This window comes from Heterocephalus glaber, unplaced genomic scaffold, assembly GCF_053883595.1.
Source record: "Heterocephalus glaber isolate CG9 unplaced genomic scaffold, H.glaber_assembly_v1.0 deba00001688, whole genome shotgun sequence".
Classification (NCBI taxonomy): Eukaryota; Metazoa; Chordata; class Mammalia; order Rodentia; family Bathyergidae; genus Heterocephalus; species Heterocephalus glaber.
Genome location: NW_028258413.1, coordinates 89,407 through 115,603, shown reverse-complemented (window position 1 = coordinate 115,603; position 26,197 = coordinate 89,407). Strand labels below are relative to the sequence as shown.

At 39.0% G+C, this 26,197-nt stretch overlaps 1 protein-coding gene across 44 annotated transcripts in view; it reads left to right on the top strand.

Annotated features, from left to right (window-relative positions):
* Window positions 1–26,197, top strand: part of Ank2 (ankyrin 2) — a 567,339-nt gene that overhangs the window by 524,462 nt on the left and 16,680 nt on the right. For 42 of the 44 annotated variants that reach the window (XM_087198843.1, XM_087198849.1, XM_087198848.1 and 39 more), the window contains 10 exons: window positions 59–155; window positions 2,569–2,797; window positions 3,597–3,722; window positions 6,818–6,940; window positions 9,038–9,070; window positions 11,029–11,050; window positions 13,729–19,935; window positions 21,475–21,549; window positions 23,908–24,039; window positions 25,179–25,322. In XM_087198843.1, the coding sequence (XP_087054969.1) occupies window positions 59–155; window positions 2,569–2,797; window positions 3,597–3,722; window positions 6,818–6,940; window positions 9,038–9,070; window positions 11,029–11,050; window positions 13,729–19,935; window positions 21,475–21,549; window positions 23,908–24,039; window positions 25,179–25,322 (7,188 nt within the window). The remainder of the gene's footprint in view (window positions 1–58; window positions 156–2,568; window positions 2,798–3,596; window positions 3,723–6,817; window positions 6,941–9,037; window positions 9,071–11,028; window positions 11,051–13,728; window positions 19,936–21,474; window positions 21,550–23,907; window positions 24,040–25,178; window positions 25,323–26,197) is intronic. The other 2 variants (XM_087198824.1, XM_087198853.1) reach the window with 1 other exon arrangement.

Genomic DNA, 26,197 nt, shown 5'->3' with positions numbered 1-26,197 from the left:
ACCACAGCCCAGAGTCTGAATCTCTGCCCAACTTTCTTCCACTACCCTGTTACTTCAGGCGGCACCACCCCTGCGCAGTGGGAAGACATCACAGGAACCACACCACTCACCTTTGTCAATGAATGTGTTTCCTTTACAACCAACGTGTCTGCCAGGTATGCTGAGGAGCAGGAAGAAGCCCACCGTGCTTCCCTGCCACAACTGTCATTTTGTTCTTCTGTTACTTTGTCTCTTAATTCTTTAAAAGTGATCTTTTTTGGTTCCATTTTAAATACGGTCTGGACCTGCCAGCAAATGCAGTAGTAACAATACAGTAACTAAATCCTACAGGTCATGAAAATCTAAGGAAAACAAGTGACTCCTTTGGTTGTATGATTTTGACTCTGGGTTTAGCAGCTAATGCTGATGTTTCCAGTCGTAAAGCCCTTAGGGATGAGAAATTTCCTGTTGCCAATAACATAGGCTGAATTACTTTTTCAACAGAATAACAAAAGCACAAAGCCCACCGTGGCTTGCCTAAATGGTCTAGAGATTTCAGGGGCTCTTATACATCCTAACACATTTGCATATTACCCATTCAGTTATTACACATCTTTAAAAAACTGATAATATCTACTTTTTTTGCACACATTAACTCAGTTTTTTAATATTAGTTCCCCTTTGTATGGTCTTTCATTAGGTAAGACTTCATCTTCATCTAAGCACTCACATCATCTTTAATTGGATATTACAATAATTTAATGACAAGTATAGCAAGAGACATTGTGTCCATTTTACAGATGACAAAACTGATGGCAAGAGTAGTTAAACCCTAAATTCCTATGGAGGTAGGAGGAAAGGTAAAAATGCATGAACAGTAAGTTAACAGCTCCCAGCAATGCCCCATGTTTATAGTTCCTCACTCGGAGGGCTCAGCAGGCAGCTACAGTTCTTTGCTTCAGTGTGTCCTGCCAACCATGCATCTGTGTCTGATGCCAGAAGGTGATGCGTCCTGCAGGAGAAGACAGACTAGAGGCACTAGAGATGGTGTCCTATAGTTAGAGAAGGCATCTGGGAAGAGGGCACTCTTGAGATGTATGTGGGAACCAAATAAATAGGCAGATAGAACGGGAACAGATGAATGTGAGCAGGGATGCAAAGGCAGAATGCCGGGGTGTTGAGGGACACCAACAACCATCCGTGTTGCCTATAGTTCAGAAATAATGCTGGGCTGTTGGATGACAACGCTATACATGGCTTTGTGGGGAAAAGAAGTGAGGCGTCACCACGAATATATACAAAGAGTATCTGTCAACTAAAACTACAAAAAACAAAGAGAACTTCAAGCACATTAAAATACTACAAAAAAAGTATTAAAAAGGTTATAGTAAAAATATGTTGTGAGATGATACATATAAACATAAATATATATAAGTAGATATTCAATATATAAAATGTTTAAATAAAACCAATAAAAATGCCACAAAATTTATTATTACATTAATAATTTAATTCCCAGAAAGTAAGAAACAGTAATTAAATATGCTAATTTGGAGTGTCTGTCAGGAGCCAGGAACCACACTAAATCTTACAAGCACTATGCTAATTGAAAATCCACAGAGACAGAGGAGAATGAAGCTCCCCACAGCCGTGGTGAGGGACACCAGGGGTTCTTGGTTAGTGGACAGAGCCTCTGTCCAAGATGGTGAGCGAGTTCCAGAAAGGGAGTGTGATGATTCCGTAACACTGTGAATGTGCTTAATGCCCCTGAATTGTACGCTTAAAATGGTTAAATGGCAACCTTTTGTTATTTTTCACAACTGAGGAAGCAGATGGATCAAGATATTGAGAGACTAAAAGGGTAAGGAAATCTCAGGACTGTTTAAAGTCTGTGGGAAATGAGTTTGGGGAAGGAAAGTAATCATTGGAGGAAGGTTTCCCAGCAAGCAGATATTGAAGAACTAGGGACCTTCACACTCAGCTACATCCCCAGTCCTTCTTATTTTTTATTTTTGCCCAGGGTAGGCTCAAACTTGTGATTCTCCTGCCTCAGCCTCCCAATGTGCTGGGATTATAGGCAGAAACCATGCATGTTTTTTAAATGGTTGCAGTGATGGAGCCAATCTTGTTGACTGGAGAGTTCCTTGGAAAAGAATGATGAAATGAAGAAAAGCTGGGTATATTTTGTTAAAAAGCTTCAGGAAATGAAACAAAGGAGAGGAATCAAGGAAAATAGGCATCCTTCTGTGAGGTCCCTGTCCTGAGGTCTGGTACTGAAGGCTAAAACTGCTGAAGGGTTCCAACACTGAAGATAAATTTAGACTGAATACACGTGAGAGTTTCTAAGGAAGAAAGCACAGGGAAATATTTAATAGTTAATCTTAAAAATGTTGCCCCCTCTCTCCTCCCTCCCTTCTCCTCCCATCCATCTTTTCTTCCCCTCCCTCTGTTTTCCTTTTACTGTCTCTCCCCTTTCTTTTCCAAGAAGAACTTGGTGACTATGTTGATTTTTACTTAAAAATGAACGAACTGATTTTTTTCAAGTGGCATACTTTAAACTTTAGTTAACTGACTTTATTTTTTTTAAAGGTTCTGGCTGATAGATTGTCGACAGATTCAGGAATCTGTTGCCTTTGCATCACAAGTATATAGAGAAATTATTTGTGTACCTTACATGGCCAAATTTGTAGTGTTTGCCAAATCCCATGACCCCATCGAAGCCAGGCTGAGATGTTTCTGCATGACTGATGACAAAGTGGATAAGACCCTGGAGCAACAAGAAAACTTTGCTGAGGTGGCCAGAAGCAGGGATGTAGAGGTACTGTGAGAGGAGTTTGGGTGTGCTGTGTCATGAAGCTTTTGTTATTAGATTGTATATCAAATAGAATTTCATAAACAGAGACGTAAAAAGAAAGACCCACCCACAGCTTGATCAGTTTGAAGATCAAGATCCAAAATTAGCCTTTTTTCACCAATTTGGACCTGTCCTGTAGGGATGATCTCAGTATATGTGAAGAGGTAAAAGAATTCCTTGAGAGATTATTTGGGCAAAAAACTGTGAGTTAATGATAAGCTCGAAATATATGACTACAGCAGCTTAAACGTTCTTTAGCTTTTCTAGTTGTTCTTATTATTTTTTGATTAGAAAGAAAACATTCCAGGAAGTACTTCCTTCTAAAGAAATGTTGAAGTAGGATAGCCAGTATTTTTCTACATTATTTTTTCTTATTTTAATTTTTATTATTTTACTCTTTCTTATTTTAGAATTTCCAAACTGTGTAGGTTTTTGGATATTGAAATCCAATAATCTGACCCATTGTGATGTCAAAAGCTACCCAAGTAGAATTTTACATTTAGGAATTAAATATATATTGGTTGTTGTGGGTAACCTGATCCAGGGTTAGAAATAACATTAAATGCCACCATGTATTTGAAGATATGGGCTGGTACATGGTTTGCCACAGATAAAACAGAATGTCAGTTGACAGTGATTATTATGCATATGTTTTTAAGTATTTAAAGTACCAACTAGTATTACTAGTTCTTGTTTGTATAAATAAATAATAAGTTATAATTGAAGCTATTTTATTCGGTTATTTTTCTCTGGTTTCATTCAGGTATTAGAAGGAAAACCCATCTATGTTGATTGTTTTGGTAACCTTGTGCCCTTAACTAAGAGTGGCCAACATCATATCTTCAGTTTTTTTGCCTTTAAAGAAAACAGACTTCCTCTCTTTGTTAAGGTAATGTATGCATGGAACTTTATCTGCTTTTATTCAAGAGCCAGAAAGAATTTGACCTCCTCTTGTAGTAGAGAATATTTGCTTTTCAGTTATTTCCAAGGATATTTTAAACCACATCTATAAAATTGTATATTCCTAGAAATCCAAATTTTTTTTTGAAGTTTAGAGTCCATCTTAATTTTTAGTTATAGACTATGAATAAGGAGGAAACAAGGTCAGGTTATGCCCAATTCATTCATTAGAAACTCTGAACATTCAATGTGAATGAAAATGCATTTTTCTAATACTTCTTTTAAATATTTATGTTTAGATTTTTCAAGTACATGTGAATCTCACAAGCATGGGGCCCAAAAGACTTCTGACAACTGTTTGTAATAAAATCTCTCCAAAAAACCAGTATATCACTTTTACTAAGAATTTCCCCCAGTTAAATCTGTAGACTTTATATACTTTCATAAGTTCACTGAACATTATGGAGACATACATGTTAGTGCACTATGAATTTGGAGCCTCTGTTTGGGAATATTAACCTAAGCTATGGACTTAGCAGTTACGTATATAAGTTTTATTTAAGATTCAAATTCAAAAGAGGTCCACAAGAGTGCAAATGAGTAGCTCTGTTTTCTAGCTGCTTGTTTTCTTCCCTGTGTTTCACGGTTTATTTCACTAACACAGAGGTCTTAATGTTCAATCCTCACAAGGTAGAGGCCAGTCTCCATCATTTTTTCCTGGACCGACTTCACGCTACAAATTCCCAACTGTTCATCAGCAATGATTCCTTTATTATTTTAACCCTCATGATTTTTCCAAGCATGTATCTGCAAACCCCTTCTTGTTTTCCTGAGATCTCTAAAGAATATTTGATTGTGCTGCTTGTCTCATTTTTTGCCTGATTATTGATAAAAGCTCCTGTAGATCACTACATTAAACAGTAACTGCTGAGGGCTCCTGGATCCGTTTAACACAGACAGCTGCAAAATTAAGCTCATATTTGACATTATTGATATGCAAAAGTCATCATTCAAACAACCCAATACAAAAGTGGGCAAAGGACCTAAACAGACATTTCTCCAAAGAAGATATACAAATGCCCAATGTCAGTACTTGCTTAAGAAAATACGAATAAAGATCACACTGACAAACTACTTCATACCTATTGAATAACTATTATTAAAATAAATAAATAAATTTGAGACAATTCTGAACCCCTTTGCAAGGCTGATAAAATTTTAAAGGAATTCAGTCACTGTGGAAAACAGTATGGTATTTCCTCAAAACATTAAATGTAAATTTAGCATATAATCCAGCAGTTTACTTCTAGGTATACACCCCAAATAACTGAAAGCAGACCCAAACAATTACTTATACACTCATGTCCTTACCAGCTTTATTCACAACACCCAAAATGTGGAAGCAATCCAAATGTCTATTGGCAGATAAATGGATAAACAAAATGTGATATAAATAAACAATGGAATATTATCCAGCCTTAAAAAAAGAATGAAATTGTCACAAGTGCTACAATATGGATTACTCTTACAGACATACACTTAGTTACTTTCTCATCATTGAGACACAATACTTGATACCCACAAAAAAGGAAGGAGAGATTTACTTTGGCTCACAGTTTATAGAGGGTTCAGTCCATAGTCAGCTGGCTCCAAAGCAGAGTATTGTGGAAGAGCAGCAAGGTAGAGAATTGCTCATGACATGGCAGCTGGAAGCAAAATGAGACAGAGAGAGAAAAAAAAAAGGAAAGAAGGAAGGCAATAGAGCCTTCCAGGCCATGCCCCAGGAACCCACCTCCTCCAACCAGGCTTTACCTCCCAATATCATATTTAGCTATAAACTCATGAGGGGACTAATACACTGATGAGTATCAACAACCTCATAAACCAAACACCTCCCAAAAGCTCCAACTATGAGTATAGGAGGCTTTGGGGGGTTATCTGGATATAAACCCAAATGTATACTAAATGAAATAAGCCACATATAAAAGGGCAATATTGTGTGGTTCACTTATATGCTATACCTAGGGTATAAAAGACAGAAAAGAGAAGAGTGGCTACAAGGGACAGAAGAATGGGTGGAGGGGTTAGGAAGCTATTATTTACTGCACACAGAGTTTCAGTTTGGGAAGATGAACAATTTTTGAGTAAAGATGGTTTATGATGAATGTACTTAATGGCCACTGAATTGTATACCTAAAAAATGGTTAAAGTGAAATTTTGTTATGAATATTTTACCAGATAAGAAAATGAAATGAAATTCTGATAGTGTAATATGATGAAACCTGAAAACATTATACTAAATAAAATAAATAGTAAATATATGACTCCATATATGTGAGGTAAGTATTTCTACCTAGGTGTATGCAGAGGAAAGAAAGTAGAATAGGGGTTATCAGGGGCTGAGGAATCGGGAGTTGCTGTTTAATGGGTACAGTTTCAGCTTCGGATGATCAAAAGTTCTGGATAATGGTGACGATGACACAACTTTATGAATGTGCTTCATGCTACTAAATTATACACTTACAATATTAAAATGATAGAGTCTATGTTCTATATGCATTTTATAGTTTTTAAAAAGCTGAATAAGATCTAGAAATCTAATGTACAAGGTGGCAACTATATTTAAAACATAATGTATATTCAAAATTCACCGAGAGAAGTCTTAAGTGAGAGACGCGAGTGCAGTTATCGGGGGTGGTGGGTGTATTAACTAGCTTGGCTGTAGTGACCCTTTCACAGTGTGCATGCATCGAACCACATCATATACCTTAAATCTGTGCCATTCTGTCAGTCAAAATTCAATAGCAAATGATTTTTTTTAAGTCATCCTAAATTATAATAGGAAAAGACAAAAGGAAAGGCCTTTGAATCTGTACTAAGTATTAACCAATGAGTTTCATTTTCCCCTGTTAAAGATGATGTAATCAACTAAATAGTGAATGTCAAACATGGGTGAAGCGTGAATGTCTTTCATTTCTTTGGGGGGGAGGGGATACCGGGGATCGAACTCCGGACCTTGTGCTTGCAAGGCAGGTGGTGGCACCACTGAGCTAAATCCCCCCATGTGAATCTTTCTTGTTCAAGGTCCGTGATACAACTCAGGAACCTTGCGGTCGACTATCATTTATGAAGGAGCCAAAATCCACAAGGGGCCTGGTGCATCAAGCTATTTGCAACTTAAACATTACCCTGCCAATTTATACAAAGGTACTGTAGAGTCTCCTGTGGATTTATAAAAGCAGGCAATATAGAGACCAGTTTAAAGCATTTAGACTCACTGAATGCAGGCACATAATAACAACCATTTTTGGTACTTTGTTACGTTTACAATTTTCCACTCAAGCCAAGAAAAAAATAGTTCCACCTTGTCATGTATTAACTGCACTTACTTAGTGGAAAACTTTGTAAATATATGTGGGACACTGAAGAGAGAAAAATGAGTTTAGATTTTATCACTTTGAACTAACCCTAAAAACAAAATAGTTGGCTTTTTCATTATTTTTACATGTTTTCCTAAGACCATTCTCATGTATTTGTCCCTTCCGAAATGTTAGAGTCCATTAGCTTCAGGTCATCACCAATGCACTGGTGGATCATATCCTATTAAATACAGAGCAAACTCCTATGATGTTTTATTTTTTTGCTATACCAATTTTTATTTATCTTATAACCTGTCCTGTTTTAGGAGTATTAAGTTTTCAATTTTATAAGAATATAATCAGTATTTTTTAAATCCTCATTTTTACAAAGAACAGATTTGAAATATTATTGAAAGAAAAAATGTATTAATTCTTGACCTAGTTTATCTATAGGCTTTACTTTCTTTTCAAACCTTCCCCTGTTAACATAATTCCTCACGTATACTGAATACATCAAAGAAGACCACTGAATTATTCAGGAGTGCAAGTAACTTCTCTAGAAGCCACGGACAGCACTGGATTGGTGGCTGTCAGAGGTCACTAGCAGGAGTGTGTATCCTACACGTTGGGGAGGGAGATGAGTGAGGTCCCAAACATCTGGAGAAGTAGATTATATGAGAAACCCAAAATATAAAGGAAGGTGAAGTGAAAGAGAGATAATAGGAAATAGAGAGACAAATCATTCCACAAAGCAGAGTTTTGTAGACTACTTGTACCCCACTATGGTTGTCAGATTTTCACTCTGACCTTGACGTTGCCATTCTGACCATCCGTGGAATCTGTGCTTGTGTAGTCTTGAGTTCTAGCATTCCTCAGCTTTAATTTATAACACAGATACTCATTTTACCCATATCACACATAAATAAATGTTCTTCAGGCTTTTTAGTAAGTTTTTAGGCATATAAAGTGGTGCTATAACCTTTGAAATTTGGTTGTCAAAGATTGGAGCTTAGAGTTGTGCTTAGTTAATTATTCTTGTAAACAAAAATCACCTACATAGAGTAAAGCTCGTAGCATCATGTAAGACACTGCCAGTACCTATTAAATGGTTAAAAAGGAAATGAAATATCTATATTTTTAAATATATGTTATTTCAAAAATTCAATATAGCAATAACTATTTCAACCCAAATGAGCATAGCCTAACTGGACTCCAGTGGTTGTGAAAGCACTCTGAGGTTTCATGCTGATTACTAGTGAGGCACCTGGTCCAGAATGGTAGCTAGAAAAACAACATCTGCATGCCACCTGTGTCATATACAAAGATGAATGCACTTTGACTGGCTGCAGTGAGTTTTCAGTTTGCTATAAAAGAAAGCATTTACTTTATTTTACATTTTCTTTCTGAATCCAGACATATCAGACAGTCTATGTTGGTCAAGGACAGTTTTCTATTTAGTAACTAAAACAAAAAGAAGAAAATGTCAAACATCTACACTTAAGATATTTTAGAATTTAGTAGCTCTTTATTATAATAAAACTTTTACATATTCCCAGTGTATTTAAAATGTGTTCTCCATATGCTTTCTTGTACCTTTTAACCTTTTCAACTACATAAGGACTGGGGTATCATGTCACTGTTTCTGTAGACTAATATGACTTGACTCATTAAATGTCAATACTTTGAAGCTGCTGGTGATATAGCATCTGAAATTAGTATATCTATAATGTTGCTTATTTCTGTCCCTTGAATCTATTGACTTCTGTCAGTGCTCTTTAATTTTTCTTCCTGCCTTCTATAAACTGTTAGTAAGGGAAAAAAGAATATGCTGAATGTATGCTGCCTGCTAATGTATGTCACAGGGTATTTTTGCTCTTTTCTTCTAAATACTCTATTCCTCCTTCTCTCTTTTTTCCCATCTTGCATGGCATCTTTGGGCATCCAGGAATCAGAGTCAGATCAAGAGCAGGAAGAAGAGGTAATTCTGTGATAGTGTCACCTGTTCATGGCTGTGTCCTCGTAACCGCTAATAAGAGAACATACTTAATCTGTTCATAGAGGGGTAGACAGCTGTTCTTAGTACCTCAGGGTGCAGAATTGTACTTAATGCTCTGAGCCTGTTTTCTTGTCCTCTAGAATCATCTCAGAGAATAGGAAAGTTTCTCTATAAATTTTAGCTCTTTATGCAGTAATACATATTTCTCTGCCAACTCTCAAAGGGTAAACCAGCAGTTTTCAAAAGTTAGATTGAAGACATCTGAATATCTTACAATAATACTAAGATATTATCTGCCCTTTTAGTTTTCATATCCTGACAAGCTCCAGATGACTTTTCTAGAGGTTCTGTAATATCTGTGATCACATTGGCACTCTGACCATCAGTGGAATGTGTGCTTGTGTGATCTTGATTCTAGCATTTCTCAGCTTTAATTTGTAATACACATTCTCATTTTACCCATATCACACATAAACAAATGTTTGGGCTTTTCAGTAAGGTTTTAGGCATATAAACTGGTGCTAAGATCAAAAAGTTTGAGAATCACTGAGGCAAAAGATTTTCAGAAGCATACAGTCCATCCTCTAGATTAGAATAACATTACAGTGGGGAGCTATGGTAGTCATGAACATTTCTCATAAATTGTGGTCCTTATGAAGAGGCCCACAGGCCATATAAACACAGATCTCTTGCTTACGCTAGAGGTGTGTGCTGCTGTCCCACAGATGAGAACACAGATCTTAGGTTACCTTGAATCAGTAGCCATTTGAATTATATGTTTCAATATTTAAAACAAAAACGTGAGGGCCCGGGATCTAGCCCAGTGGTTTCGCCGCCTGCTGCGCAAGCGCACGGACCCGAGTTTGATCCCTGGTACCAAAAAAATAAAATAAAATAAAACAAAAACTTGATCGTCTTCCTTATAAAGTTCTACAAATGCTTAAATATTATAACCGAAATGAAATGAATCATCAGGAAACTTGTTGTGTTTGCTTATGCATCTATCAGTTCCTATTTCTCAAACAACTGGGATTTTGAAGAACATGTAAATATTTTGAATATATAGGCTTCTATAATGTTATTTTGATACATTTGAAATACAAAAATACAAACAAAATGATAGTAAGTACCTTGTACCCACAATTAAAAGGCCTGAGTTTGGTCATGGAGCAGAAGGAGAGGGGTGGTTAGAGGCTCCCTGTTCTGTCATATATAGTCATGCACACCATTACTGATGACAAGACTGATATCACCCTCTCCCTGTGCTGCACAGTGTCATGTGCTCAGTTTCCTTCCTATGCTCTGCGACCCCTCAGCATAGCTGTTAAAAAGTGAGGCCTCCATACCTTCTTGAAAGATCAAGAAACGGTGACACCAGTCTTGCTATATGTTCACAAATTTTTCCATTCAATGTATGACTACTGAATATTGAATACTTCCAGAGCTGTTCAGGGCAATAGATCCCAGTCTGTATTCTTTTTAGGATTTGGAATGCTGGCTTGTTATTAATGGTAATGAAACTACTTTTGTAGAATTAATCCCCACCCCACCCCCCGCACGTTGTTTGTTATTCTTTTCTTTTGCTCTGCTAAGTTGACACTCATTAATACTGACTTCTCCCTTTTCCTGACCTTTTACCTAAGAATTATGTATTTCTCATGTCAAATACAGCCTGGGTCCTATCCCCCCAGGAATAACATGTTAAAAAGAATTTTCCACTTGTGGTTTCTAGAAAAGAGATTTTTTTCCCCAAAGTTAGGATAAGAATCACTGAGATTCCCAGGGTGGGGAAAAACTCTTTAGCCAATTATTTTGACCTTCCTCTAGGGAGTGATGTCACCCCATGTGTGTAATTATGAATAGGAGCTTGTTGTGCACAGCTGGGTCCATGAGCCTAGACACTATTTGTAACCATTCAATTTATGTATGTTTTCTTTCAGATCGATATGACATCAGAAAAAAGTAAGATTTTAAATGAAATTGAGTTTGTTTGAACGCTGGCTACAATAAAAGGAAGCATGACTTAAGATGCAAGCTAGTTGCCATTATTAACCACTATAATATTTTTATATTATCTTTATTAATCATTCATATATATTTATAAAAGCAGCTTGGCCAGTTAAATTACAAGTATACCTAATTTTTGAGCTAATTAGCTGTAAAAACGCAATGATTATTATCTAAGCATTCACTTTCTTTTGACATCCCTGTTAACCTTGGTATTGCTGTTGCGCTTGTTTAGAAAGACGCCCTACCGTTTTGTCCAGTTGTTAGCATAACATTGTCATCTCATTATTTTTTAAGCACTCACTTGACAGTATCGCTTTTTATATAAAGCAACAATGAGTTCTATAGAGATCTCCTGTTTTCTTTTTCTTTTTGTAAAGGTTCACCTGCAAAAGTGATACTGTCTAATAGTTCTTAGCTGAAGCTAACTCCCTCATCCCTCCCTTGCACTTCTTTCTTACTGCGGTGGAGTATAACCAAAGTCTGTAGGCTGAGATCTAATAACTTTCTGTGAAAACTTTCTGAAAAGAGAAAAAACCTAGGACTCAAAAATGCGAAATTTAAATCTTCCAGGATGAAATTACTAATCACAATAATGTGTTAATATCAGGCTAATTTTAAATAATGAGGCAAAAATCCTAAACCTGGTCAAATACAGAGAGAATTGGTTCTTATAGATTTGAAAGAACTATCCAAGAATTCTTTTCAGGTTTGTAATATTCAATTAACATTTAATTAATTGCCCTATTTCCAGTGACTCTGACTTCTTGTATGGAAACTCAGGTTGAGCTTTAAAGTTTTCTGCCTCTTATGCCCCAAATGGTTTAGAAAAAGAAATTCTAATTTTTTAATGTTATGGGATGTACTGTATTCTTCCCAAAAGAAGAAAATTCAGAGCCATGTTTAATATGGCTGTTTGTCCCTACATAATGATCTGTAGGCTTTTTCTTTTCAGTCCTAATACAGTGTGATCTCCTGCTACATTATTGGAATGGCTTTCACTGAAGCTTAGCCTCATGTGAAATCATTATTCAAGACTAAGATATATGAGAGGCTGGACAGATTTTCACTGGTTTATATAACTGAACAAATCTGTATTGATATTAATTATAAACTATTTTATATATACATAGTCACTCAACAAATACAAATTTTCTTGAGAGAAGGGCCTTTTGTTTTAATGACATTATCATTGCCTTCCTTGGTTACCCTGTTTAAAAGTGATTTTTTTTTCTCTCTTTCATCTTTAGAACTGTCTTCTTAAATGGCCCTTTGCTTTGTTCCTGGCACATGTGCTAGTATGATCTGTATGTCTGACTCAGTTGTTAAAAAAAAAAAGAAGAAAAAAAAGTTGCCATGTTGCTATACTGCCATGAGCTTTCTTGAATCACTCCTAGATGTTATGAATGTTTCACACATTTCAAATCCAGACTTGTCTGGTTTTATTTTCAAGAGGATCATGAGATAATGTTTATGTATGTAAAAAATAATCTTCAAAGAAAGGCTCCTTTGAAGGCACTCTTTCCTAAAATTTTTTGAGTAAATCTTAAAGATCTAGCTGAGATTTCCTTTGGCCATTAATGATTGCAGTTTCCTCAAATGCACTGCACGTCGCATCTTCTGTGCTGATGCGTAGGGAAGTAAATATGCTTCACCACAGTAATGTTTTACATATTCGTTCTAATTTCTCATCACCCTCATGCCCATGCTTTTCCACAAGGCCACCTCTCCCCACAGTTTTACTCCACCTTTGCTTTGCATGGAAATAACTTGGCTTACATAAACTGTGCGTGTGTCCTGTGTGACTGTCTTGACTTGGATTGCCATGCCTCATATTTTAACTCTGGACTCACATATGTGTTTGATCACAAGTGTTGTTGTTTCTGTTGTTTTCCTTTCCTTTCCTCTCTTTCCCTCCTTGGTCTGTCTGTTCCATGTCTAAACAAGGAGGTTGCTCCAAGGAAAGGACCATGCCAGTCCACAGCACAATACTGTGTGTTCCATTGTTAGGTGTGACTTTCCCTCGGATGAAATGCCAGTTTGCAGCTGATTCAGATATGTTTTCTGGCATCATTGCATATCGGCAGAACAAAACATGCTGAATTCTTAGATGTGTTTAAAAATGTATGTACATCATTGGACATTATTCTGAGTTTGCTATTACTGGCTTTCTCCCAGAGGAAATCAACTTTCTGCGATTTCTAGTGCCTTTTCCTTATTTGTTTTCCCCATAGTTGTTTGGTTTTTTTTTTTTCCAACATTGATCTGTAACATCTGAACAATCTTGAGATACCTGTGTGTAATATCACTGCGTTTTTCCTTTGTTGTGGTTTGTGGTGGTTTTTGTGTGTGTGTCTTGATTATCTGTGATAGCTTTGTCATATGTGTGGATGTGCTACAAGTGAGAAAATTAAGCAAGTTATTTCCTGCTCATTTTTCCTTTTCAGTTTTTTTCTGTTAGCCTTGCTTTGCTCTTGTGCCCTGAGGCCTTGTGGATCCACCATTCCCAGCCCATTCTGTTGCCCCTCCTACCACGACAGGAAAAGACGCTGTGTCCTTTCAGTCCTGATTACATTTGCCAATATCTTTTTTGATTTCCATTTTACTTTCAATGTTTTTCATTCATATCAAAGATGATGAGACAGAATCTACAGAAACATCTGTCCTGAAAAGTCACCTGGTTAATGAAGTTCCTGTCCTAGCAAGTCCGGACTTGCTCTCTGAAGTTTCTGAGATGAAACAAGACTTGATCAAAATGACCGCCATCTTGACCACAGATGTGTCTGATAAGGCAGGTTCCCTGAAAGTGAAGGAGCTGGTGAAGGTCGCTGAGGAAGAGCCAGGAGAGCCCTTTGAGATCGTTGAAAGAGTTAAAGAGGACTTAGAGAAGGTGAATGAGATCCTGAGAAGTGGAACATGCACAAGGGACAAAGGCAGCCAGCAGCGCTCTCAGGCCGAGAGAGAAGTAGAGGAAGAGGAGTGGGTTCTTGTTAGTGAGGAGGACGTAGCGGAGGCTAAGGAGGAAGCACCTTTAGAAATCTTAGAATTTCCATGTGTAGAAGTTAGACTAGAGAAAGAGACCAAAGTCAAAGCAGAGAAAGACTCAGCTGGACTCGTGAACTTCCTGGCTGAGGACCTCAATGCTTATGTGGCTCCTCAGGAAGAGAAGGCTGGGGAGGCCGGTGAGGCACCAGCTGCTAGTAGGAGCTCTGGGAAGGCGGGGAAGATTGCACCCCAAGAGGAGAAACTCAGCACTCAGAAGCAGCACAGACCAAGCCTGGGGATAACGAAGCCAGTGAGGAAGAAATTAAAAGAAAAGCAGAAACAAAAAGAGGAAGTTTTAACAGGGAGTGAAGAAAAAACAGAACTCAAAAAAGGTAGTTCTGAAGAGTCATTAAATGAAGACCCAGGTCTGGCCCCTGCTCCTCTTCCCACTGCAAAGGCCACCTCTCCTCTCATAGAAGAGACTCCCATTGGCTCCATAAAGGACAAAGTGAAGGCCCTCCAGAAGCGAGTGGAAGATGAGCAGAAAGGGCGAAGCAAGTTGCCCATCAGAGTCAAAGGCAAAGAAGACATGCCCAAAAAGGCCACTCCCAGGACGCATCCAGTAGTGTCGCCCTTGCTGAGGTCAGACAGGCATGCTCCAGCATCGCCATCCTCTAAAACAGAAAGACACTCTTCCCTTTCCTCCACTGCAAAAACAGAAAGGCACCCTCCAGTGTCACCATCAGGTAAAACTGAGAAACACTCACCTGTGTCGCCCTCTTCGAAAACTGGAAGACACTCACCTGTATTGATAGCAAGTAAACCAGAGAAGCACTCACCTGTGTCACCTTCGACCAAAACTGAAAGACACTCCCCTGTGTCATCTACAAAATCAGAACGACACCTACCTGTTTCGTCTTCGGTCAAAACCGACAAACGCCCACCCATTTCACCTTCTGGGAGAACCGAGAAACATCCTCCACTGTCACCTGGGAGGACAGAAAAGCGTTTGCCTGTTTCACCCTCTGGAAGAGCAGAGAAGCATCCACTTACCGGGAAAAACGACAAATACCTGCCTGTGTCACCAACTGGGAAAACAGAGAAGCAACCGCCTGTGTCCCCCACTTCTAAAACAGAGAGAATTGAGGAAACCATGTCTGTCCGGGAGTTGATGAAAGCTTTCCAATCAGGTCAGGACCCATCAAAACATAAAACTGGGCTCTTTGAGCACAAATCAGCAAAACAAAAGCAGACACAAGAAAAAGGTAAAACTCGGGTAGAAAAAGAAAAGGGGCAGATAGCCAGCCAGAGAGAAATGCAGAGAACAGAGAGTCAGACCATCAGACGAGGCCAGAGATTCATAGTGACAGGGCTTGCAGAATCCAGAAGAGGTGTCCGTGCCCCCTCCATAGGGTTTAGGAAAGAAGAGGCAGTTGGAGAGAAGGAGAAAACTCCCAGCCACAAAACCCCAGAGCCTGCTCAGTCAGTGTATGAAGAAGAAAGCCATGGAGAGAGAGAAATCCCCAAGGAAAAGGTGGCTGACGAACAGGAAGACATGGATCTGCAGATCAGCCCAGACAGGAAAACCTCCACAGACTTTTCTGACGTCATTAAACAAGAGTTAGAAGACAATGACAAATACCAACAATTTTGCCTGAGTGAAGAGACAGAGAAGGCACAGGTTCACCTAGACCAAGTCCTCACCAGCCCTTTCAGTACAGCCTTACCACTAGATTATATGAAGGATGAGTTCCTCCCCGTTTTGTCCCTCCAGAGCAGTGCTCTGGCTGACAGTTCTGAAAGCCTAAAGCAGGAAGGGATAGCAGGCTCACCATGTGGCAGCCTGATGGAGGGAACCCCACAGATTAGTTCAGAAGAAAGCTACAAGCATGAGGGCCTTGCCGAGACTCCCGAGACCAGCCCAGAAAGCCTTTCTTTCTCACCAAAGAAAAGTGAGGAGCAAATTGGGGAAATAAAGGAAACCACCAAATTAGAAACACCCCCAGAAATTCATTCAGAAAAAGAACCTCCTACAACCAAAGACATCATTGATGGTTCTGAAGATCAAGGTGTTGCAGTCCCTGAGGGCCCAGAGCCCTCTGCTGAGGCTTTTCAGAAGGATGCCTCCCCAGACTCTCCCAGAGACATATGCCCCAAACAAAAAGATGATTGCTCTGGCAGCCCTATCGTGCCATTAGCAGAAGAAACCTCTAGGACACTGGCTGAGAAAGTGTGCTCTGACGGAGGTCAGCTTACACTTGCTAGTTCAGCTTTTAGGACACAAACTGATAGTGAAACTCAGGAAAGCACAGCCACCCCAGATGTGGCAAAGCCTTCAACCCTGCCTGATGCTTCTGTGAAGACAGACCCAGAAACCAAGCCCAAGCCCCATGCAGCCATTAGGAGCCCCCAAGCATTAGAGCTTGCACTCCCCAGCCGAGACAGTGAGGCCCTCAGCCCCGCGGCTGACGAGTCATTGGCAGTGAGCCACAGAGACTCTCTGGAAGCCAGCCCCGTGCTAGAAGACGATTCCTCACACAAAACTCCTGACTCTCTGGAACCAAGTCCCCTGAAAGAATCTCCTTGCCGGGACTCTCTTGAAAGCAGCCCTGTTGAACCAAAGATGAAGGCAGGAATTCTCTCAAATCACTTTGCTCTTCCTGCCACTGTAGCCAAAACAGAACTCATTACAGAAGTGGCCTCCATGCGGTCCCGGCTACTCCGAGATCCTGATGGCAGTGCTGAGGACGATAGTCTTGAGCAGACGTCACTGATGGAGAGCTCAGGGAAGAGCCCCCTTTCCCCTGACACTCCCAGCTCTGAAGAAGTCAGCTATGAGGTCACACCCAAAGCTTCAGAGGCATGTACCCCCAAACCAGCTGTGATTCAGGAATGTACAGAGGAGGATGACTCCGAAAATGGGGAGAAAAAGAGGTTCACACCTGAAGAGGAAATGTTCAAAATGGTAACCAAAATTAAAATGTTTGATGAACTTGAACAAGAAGCAAAGCAGAAAAGGGACTACAGAAAAGAACCCAAGCAAGAGGAGTCTTCATCATCCTCTGACCCAGAGGCTGACTGCTCAGCAGATGTAGATGAACTGAAACAGATGAAGAGTGTGGAGGGTAAAAGTGATGTTCCCATGTTGGCAACTTCCGAGAGCAGAAAGGCTTCTTCCTCCTCAGAAAGTGAACCTGAATTGACTCAGCTGAAGAAAGGTGCTGACTCAGGCCTCTTACCCGAACCAGTTATTCAAGTGCAACCTCCTTCCCCACTTCCATCCAGCATAGACTCTAATTCTAGCCCAGAAGAAGCACACTTTCAGCCTATAGTTTCCAAACAATATACTTTCAAGATGAGTGAAGATACTCAGGAAGAGCTAGGTAATTCAGAAGAAGGAAAAGCCAGTGAATCCCATTCAGCTGAAGACAGTCATCCTTTTTCCACTGATGAAGCAGATAAGTCCTACAATGATCTAAACAAAGACACCAATCAACTAAAAATCTGTGATGGCCATGGGTGTGAGGCCATGAGTCCTAGCAGCTCAGCCTCTCCTGTCTCTTCAGGTTTCCAGAAGTCAGCTGATGATGTCAATGAGCAGCTCGTCAACCATAAGGAATCATTAGCTTCCCAGGACACTCATGAAAATGACACAGAAGGAGAAGAGCTCGATATTTCTGGAGTGGAATCTCCACAAGTAAGTTGCCCCAGTGAAAGTCCTTCTTCTTTGTCCTCTTTCACTCATTGTCCAGTATCTGAAGAAAAGGAATTAGATGGTGATATATCTTCTACTACAAAAATAGAGGAAACCAACAGTGACCCAACTTTGGAGAGCTCACCAAAGGACTGTTTCATACAAGACTCATGTATTATAACTCAAACAAATAGGTTGTCCATGGACATTCCAGAGTCACACCTAGTGGAGACTAATGAAATCTATGATCCTCATATCACAAGCCCTTATGAAAATGTTCCTTCTCAACCTTTTTTCTCTAGTGAAGAAGGCAAAACCCAAATAGATGCCAGTCACACCATGAGTTTTCACTCTTCTGAAGTGCATTCTGTTACCATCACATCCTCTGTAGCAGAGGTAGTAGTAACAAGCTCCTCTAGTAGAACTGTTTCAAGCAAAGAATCTAATTTTGAGAGTGAGAACCTTCAAGCAGAATCCAAACCAGAAAGTACAGTGTGGGGAATGCAGTCAGACAGCTCCTTCTCCTCTCCCCAGCCTACTATAGCAAATACACCAACAATCATTGGGGAACAAATAAGCAAAGTTATCATCACAAAAACAGATGTGGATTCAGATTCCTGGAGTGAAATTCGTGAAGATGATGAAGCCTTTGAGGCTCGGGTGAAAGAAGAAGAGCAGAAGATATTTGGCTTGATGGTAGACAGACAGTCACAGGGTACCACCCCTGATACCACACCTGCTAGGACTCCAACGGAAGAGGGGACCCCAACAAGTGAGCAAAATCCATTTCTCTTTCAGGAAGGAAAACTGTTTGAGATGACCCGCAGTGGTGCCATTGATATGACCAAAAGATCCTATGCAGATGAAAGCTTTCACTTTTTTCAAATTGATCAAGAATCCAGGGAAGAGACTTTCTCTGAAGACATGAAGGCAGGGACGACAGGAGCTGAGCCACAACTGGAGACAACAGCTGAGTCACTAGCACCTTCAGAATCAAAAGAAATGGCGGATGATGAAGCAGAATTACTTCCAGATGACCTAAGTGAGGATATAGAGGAAATACCCACTTCAGATACTCACCTTGATGCTCAAGTGGGGATTTCAGCTTCCTGTGAAACATCTACACTAGAGGCTACTGCTACAGGGGCTGAGGACCTCCCCATGCAAATGCCTGACACACCTTCTCCATCCAGTAGGAAGCAGGTACCTTGCCTTGACTCCCCAGAACCAGTTGTCCAAGTTCAGTTAGACTTTTCCACAGTCACCAGGTCTGTATATTCAGATCGGGATGAGCAGTCTCCTGATTCTTCCCCGGAGGAAGTGAAGTCCGTGATTGAAATCCCCACTGCACCCATGGAGAATGTGTCTTCTACTGAAAGCAAATCCAGAATCCTCGGAAGGACTATCCCCACTTCATCTGTGACACATCCATCTGTAGAGGATGAGTGTGCATTTTCTGAAGATTTTCCATCCAGTCTGGATGAGGAAAGTAAGGAGGATGATGCAAAACCGAAGTTCAAAATCCCCATCAAAGCACCCATCCAAAGAGTAGAAGAGCAGCTCCCACTTCTAGACTCATCTCTCCATAAGATAGGGGCACCTCAGGGACGGGATGTGACGAGCAGAGCTCCAGACAATAGAAGCAAATCCGAATCTGATGCTAGTCCTTTGGACTCCAAGACCAAATGGCCAGGGAAAGCCAGAAGTTACATTGAGACAGAGGCAGAGAGCAGAGAGAGGGCAGAGGAACTTGAGTCAGAATCAGAGGAAGGAGACACAAGACCAAAGATATTTGTATCCCGATTGCCAGTTAAGAGCAGAAGCACTACATCTTCCTCCAAGGGGGCTGTGAGCCCCACAAAAGAAAGTAAGGAGCATTTCTTTGACCTTTACAGAAACTCCATAGAATTCTTTGAGGAAATTAGTGATGAGGCTTCCAAGCTAGTGGATAGACTTACACTGTCGGAAAGAGAACAGGAATTAGCTTCAGATGATGAAAGTAGTAGTGCCCTGGAAGTTTCAGTTATTGAAAATCTGCCATCTGTTGAGACCGAGCACTCAGTTCCTGAGGACATCTTTGACACAAGGCCCATTTGGGATGAGTCCATTGAGACTCTGATTGAACGCATCCCTGATGAAAATGGCCATGACCATGCTGAAGGTATTTGCCAGCCTCTGGGATTCCCTGTGCTCCGCATGTCATAAATTTGATATAGATTTTGTTGTATGTCTGTTTTATTTGGTGATTTGTGCCTCATTTTCTTTAAGCTTTCTGTAGTGGTTAATGTGTTTGTGTAAGCCCTTTGTGTTTTGTGCTTTCTCTGTATACTCTTGTCTGTGAAAACAATCTCAAGATTGAGTAATGAGAATGCTTATGGAAAACATAAACATAGCCAGGCAGTGATGACCTTGCCTTTCTTTAGCTGCTGCACGTAAGGCCATGCAAGCTTTGAGTTTTGTTGTTCTGAAGTCCCAGGCTCAGCCTCAAATTAAGCACTTTTGCTCTTTTGCACATGACTATATGAGGTTTTGTTTTATATTATGAGGACTTGTTGCTTTCTCTGCTTATCGTTTCGCACTTGAAAATAATTTGTACTTACAATTTTGTAATTATTAGGAAGCCATTTGCTCAAGAAGATTTCTCATATCCTGAAATTCCAATTGTTGTGGATCTGTTTTTGATTCAGAAAGATTGGATTTCAGATTCCATTGGTAAACACTTTAAGCAAACAAATATAAGGTAAAAATATGCTTTTTGTTTACATGATAGATGAATTGAGACTGTACTCCAGTTAGATGCAGCAGACAACAAAAACTCAAACTTTGCACAGTTTAAGTTGACTGTGAGGGAATGATGGCTCTTCGAATTGTAAAGAAGAAAACCATAGATGGCTTTGAGAAGTAGCCTCTGGACTTCCAGTATCTCTACAATGAAGACTATTAGTCTTAAATTTGGGTTATAAAAAACTTCATGATTCCATGCTCTAAACTGCTTCCTATCAATCCATAAGAGTTAAGAGTGAATGGGAAAAATTAGTAGTTTGTGAGAGGATTATACCATTTAGTAGTAAACAGGCAGAATCATACATTATGTGCATACTCATGTAACACACATATACAAACGTGTGTGCTCTTATTTTCTCTTCTTCCAAGGTAATCAAGAACAAGGTACATGCTATTTCTGGACACACTAGAATAAACCCAGGATGGTCTCCCACCCACAATCAAGATCTCTTGTGAATTTCCAATGCGATTTCTTTCTGACATGACCCGGAAATGATCTCTACCTCCACAGACAGTAATAGGAGATCCTAACCAATGATTCCACTCCTTTGTCCCATTTAGGGTTACTCTAGTGTTTCATGAGCAAGATGAGTGTCTTCTGGAGGGCAGAATCCTCTCAGATAATTTAGAAATCCTAAGATGACTAGAAGTCCGAAATTCATATAATTGTATCCAGTAACTAGTCTTGATTAAAGAGATATGGAAGCAGATGGTTTTCATGGGTCATATTAGATTTATTCCTCATTCCACCCCAGAAATCAGGCAAACACACAATCTAATATTATCTAAACTGTAATAGCTAATATGTGCTACTATCAAATATTTGGACAGCTGACTCCATTCTTTGAATGGTCAAAACTGTGGTTCCTCTCCTGTTTAGACAACCTTTGGCCATTCTGTTTTTGACCTTCTGTAGATCCACAGGATGAGCAAGAGCAGATCGAGGAGAGGCTGGCTTATGTTGCTGATCACCTGGGCTTCAGCTGGACAGGTAAGAAAAGTGTGAACCAGTTTTCCAGCAAAACCTGCTTGGTTTAAATGATGGAGATGCATCAGCCAAGGGTCTTTAGGAATGAAAAAAGATTTTTCCCTTCATTTTGTTTGAGGAAGACTACATGGAATCATGAAAAGAATGATAAACTATAAACTAGAAAATCCAACCTCTGCATTAGCGACTGGTGGAGCCCAGAGCAAGCTCAGAGTGGGAGAGTGAGAAATAATCATCGTCTCTGAAATTTAGAGCAGCCTTAGATTTGAAGATTTTAAGAATACACCAATCTTCATCATCCCCCTTTGGTAGTTGTAAATACCTAAATTTGGGAGAGGTTAGTGTATTACAAGCCATTGTTAGACATAATTTTCATAACATGTAAATTGAGATTTAACCAGGGCTGCTGCTTTTAAATTCTTTAAATCAGATTTCTTCAGAAAATTTGTTTTGGGTGAATGTTGAATGTCAAAGATGTTTCATTAACTTTTTGAAAATTGGGAATGTTTAAGGATAGAAAGTATATATTAAATAATTTATAAAAAGAAAGTAAATTATAAAATCAATATGGTTTATTTACAAATTATGACTGGTAGATTTTATCTACTTGTAATTTACCATATTACAGCAAGATTGTAGTCTAGCTTTATTTTTTCTTTCTTTTTGTTTCTTTCTGTTCCTCATTCTTTCTAAGTCTGAGACCTGGTTTCTTTTCATATACTTGTGACTACTTTATTGAGACAAACAATATAAAGTTAAAATTCTTCAATTTATTAAAGATTTGAACAGGAATACATATTACTTTTAAAGATAATTGATAATTTAAAATAAATGACTGGAAACAAAAGGCAGAGTCATTTTTCTCACTTTTAATAATTTTAAAATAGTGGTCAGACTTATTTATTTGGAGGATTTATAGGAAGATAGGCTATTAAAATATCACTGGATATATTAGGTGCAAATTCAAACTCTACAACAGTACAGAATGATATAAAATGAAATAATATCTCTCACCTGCTTCTGGTCTTCTAGGCCCATACTTCAAAGCTAACATTTTTCTCAGGTGTTCGGAAAAAATATATAATGCCTATATATATGCCTAGAATATAAAAATAAGCAAAAACTTAAGCACAGATATATCTATTGCATTCTTTTAAATAGCTATTTAATTCTATTTTGAAGGTCATTGATAAAGTATCAATAGTCTTTATAAATAGATTTTAGACTATTCTTGTTAATGCCAATGAAATATCTTTGTGCATTGTTATATATTTGTGAATACATCTATAGGGTATATTCTTAGAAATAAAACTGTTGAGCCACAAAATTTTTTTTTTGGTACTGGGAATCGAACTCTGGACCCTATGCTTGCAAGGTAGGCAGCAGTATCACTGAGCTAAATCCCCGGCCCAAGGCACAAATATTTTTAATTTTAAAAGATATTGTTGGGCCGGGGATTTAGGTTCTACTGCCTGCCTCACAAGCACAAGGTCCCGAGTTCGATCTCTGGTACCAAAAAAAAAAAAAAAGATACTGTCAAGCGAGACATAGTGGCACATTCCTGTAATCCCAGCACTCAGGAGGCTGAGGGAGGAGGATCACTACAAGCTTGAGGCCATAGTGAATTCAAAGCCAGCTTGAATTACAGAGGGAAACCCTGTCTCAAAAAAATAAAAATGAAGATATTGTCAAATTGACAGCAGAAGTTACTTCTTTTACACACACACACACACACACACACACACACACACACACACTACAATGTATAAGCATCTACATAGAATGTCAATGGTAGAACCTAAAAGAAAACATTGCTTTTTCCCTAGGTCAATTAATGCTTCCCAGACCTTTTATTCCTGTGACATTTATCCTGACACCAAAATATACCCAGATACTTCTCCAATTACCCAGAAACAGGATTTTGTAGTATTTAAAATATCACCCATGGTGACCCAAAGTGGGAAATAGCCTATTTCTTCTGTTTTCAGTCATCTATTTTCTAGTATCTTGGCAAGAATTTAAGCAAGTATTTATGGTCTTGTCTGTATTTTGGAATCAAGTGGACCCAAATTATGCATATTTTATCATCACAGTTTCGCATTTGCTATTTCTACTATGGAAGTAATCAATTCTGTGCCCAATTTTAAGAGAAAGGTTCAGTAATCCTATACCTAATATTATATTAAGTGAAAGATCCATAATTAGTACTAGAAGAATAAAGGCGTGTGTGAGCCACTTCTGATGTGTAGAAATAAAAGAACTCAAACAGCAATACAAGAACACTTCACTTATGAAATCACAAACAAGGTGTAAAGACTCAAACCTTTGAAGGCCATGTGTTTACAAAGTAGTATTTTCTAGAGTTAGCAAGAGAACTGGACTTCACTGAGGAGCAAATTCATCAAATTCGAATCGAGAACCCCAACTCCCTTCAAGACCAGAGCCACGCACTATTGAAGTACTGGCTGGAAAGGGATGGGAAACATGCTACAGGTGAGTGTGGTACTCTGAGCAGAAGGTATTAAGCTAAAGGGAGAAATTGTTGTCTTGTTCAACAACCCAAATTTGTAAGACAATAAACTGAAGAAATGCTACCCATCAATTGGAAATACTCCCATCATTGAATGAGAACAAGCTGCTGTCATTTCTAAAACAAACACGAGCATGAAGTCTCACACTGTATGCCTGTGAGCAGTGTTAACCACTGGGAAATGATGCCAGCGCTAGTTGCTAACACGAATGTTACTGAATCTTAAATTTTTCTACATATTGATTAATGGACACAAGTGCTATATCTTTTTTTTTCCTTTTGCATTAGTAGGAATTGAACATAGAGGTATATCCTAGCTCTTTTTATTTTGTATTTTTTATTTTGAGACAGGGTCTTGCTAAATTGTTAAGTTCCCCAGGCTGGGCTGAAATTTGTGATCCTCCTGCCTCAGCCTTCCAGAGTTCTGAGATTACAAGCATGCACCACCGTGCCCAGCTTTGTCATTGTTTTATTGGTAGAGCCTTACCTTAAGTTCCCATTTTCTTTACTCCTAAATAACTTAAGTGGTGGGAAAATATCAAGTAGATTTTCGATGTATGTGATATTCTTACCACATGGACTATAATAGGATGACCACAGCTGCTTCTTGTCCCTCAGCTGGTCTAAATTTCCCACCTCCTTTAGTGTCACACTGAAGAGCTACCTTGAGATATATATACTTATCATTTTTTTCTCTATATATTTTATTTAGTAGCAGTGTCTGATTTAGCAAATATAAGCAGAAGGGCGCAAAATTTAAATTTCAGATAATCAACATAAACTATTTTAGCATAAATATTTAGCATGCAATATTTAGGATATACATATTTACATGAAAAGAGTATTTTTTTTTGTCTGAAATTCAGATTTGACTGGATCCCCTATACTTTATCTGACACCTCTACTTTTAGGGTTTGTATTCACTAAGTACCATCTTTTTATGCATGTCTGTCTGTATTTTGCCTTCTTTTTATAAAGGCCCTTAGTAAGGCTTTGGCTGCTTCCTAAACAGCGCTCACAAATTTAGTTTGGTAGCTGAATGAAAGATTTTGCAAAAGAGCATTTCTCAGCTGTAACCAGTGCTCCACCTCTAATACCTTAGATACCAGCCTCATCGAATGTCTCACCAAGATCAACCGAATGGACATCGTCCACCTCATGGAGACCAGCACAGAGCCGCTCCAGGAGCGCCTCAGCCACAGCTACGCAGAGATTGAGCAGACCATTACGCTGGACCATAGTGAAGGTCAGAGTCTGCTGAATGTGTGTCTTCCTTATGATGCTTGTAATGTTTATTCTACCTTGGTCACTGACTTCTGCGCTCATAACCAAGACTATATCACTACCAATCACTACACTACTTCCAAGCAGTACACTAATTGAAGCATTATACTTTTTCTTATTTTTCCACTAATAATTCTTCAGATGTTTTCTATGCTTTCTAGCCACTGACCCCACCACCTTTTCAGTATTAAAGTTTCTTTTTCATATATTCTCATTGCGTGCTCACTCTCTCTCTCTCATCTGTATGTTACACCTTCTCTTCTTCCTTCAAACTCCAGTACTCTCTTCTTCATATTCATTCCCAGCTTAAAGCCATACTTCATATTTCTTATAATTTCAAGCAAATGCCCATGTCCTTCTACCACAAAATCTAACAAGTGCATCTCAGGGCCTAAACTCTACTTTCCCTCCTGTTATTTTAAATGTCCTTGCTTTGCTAAAGCCACCATTTCTTTTGTCCTAGATTTCATCCCCTTTTACCCAATCAAGGACCTCACTCCTGCAAATATCCACTCAAGTATCCTACAACTTGACCAGGCCCAGTAGCACTAAAACGTACTTTAATAGGTCCCGCTTTTCAAACAAAATATGGTAAAATAACTGCTTTCATTCTCTATGCCCCCAAATTTCTACTCTGCTTCTCCATCCATTTTATAGGAAGCGTCTTCAGAAGAGTAGTCTGGGTTTCCTGTCTGCACTTGCTGTCTTCCTATTCACTTAAGATATGGCTCTTTAATCCATTCCAGCCCATGTTATACAATTCAGCAACTGCTTCCTTCTTACCAAATCCAAAGGGCACCTTTCAGTGTTCAAATGACCTCACCCCTCAGTAACAAA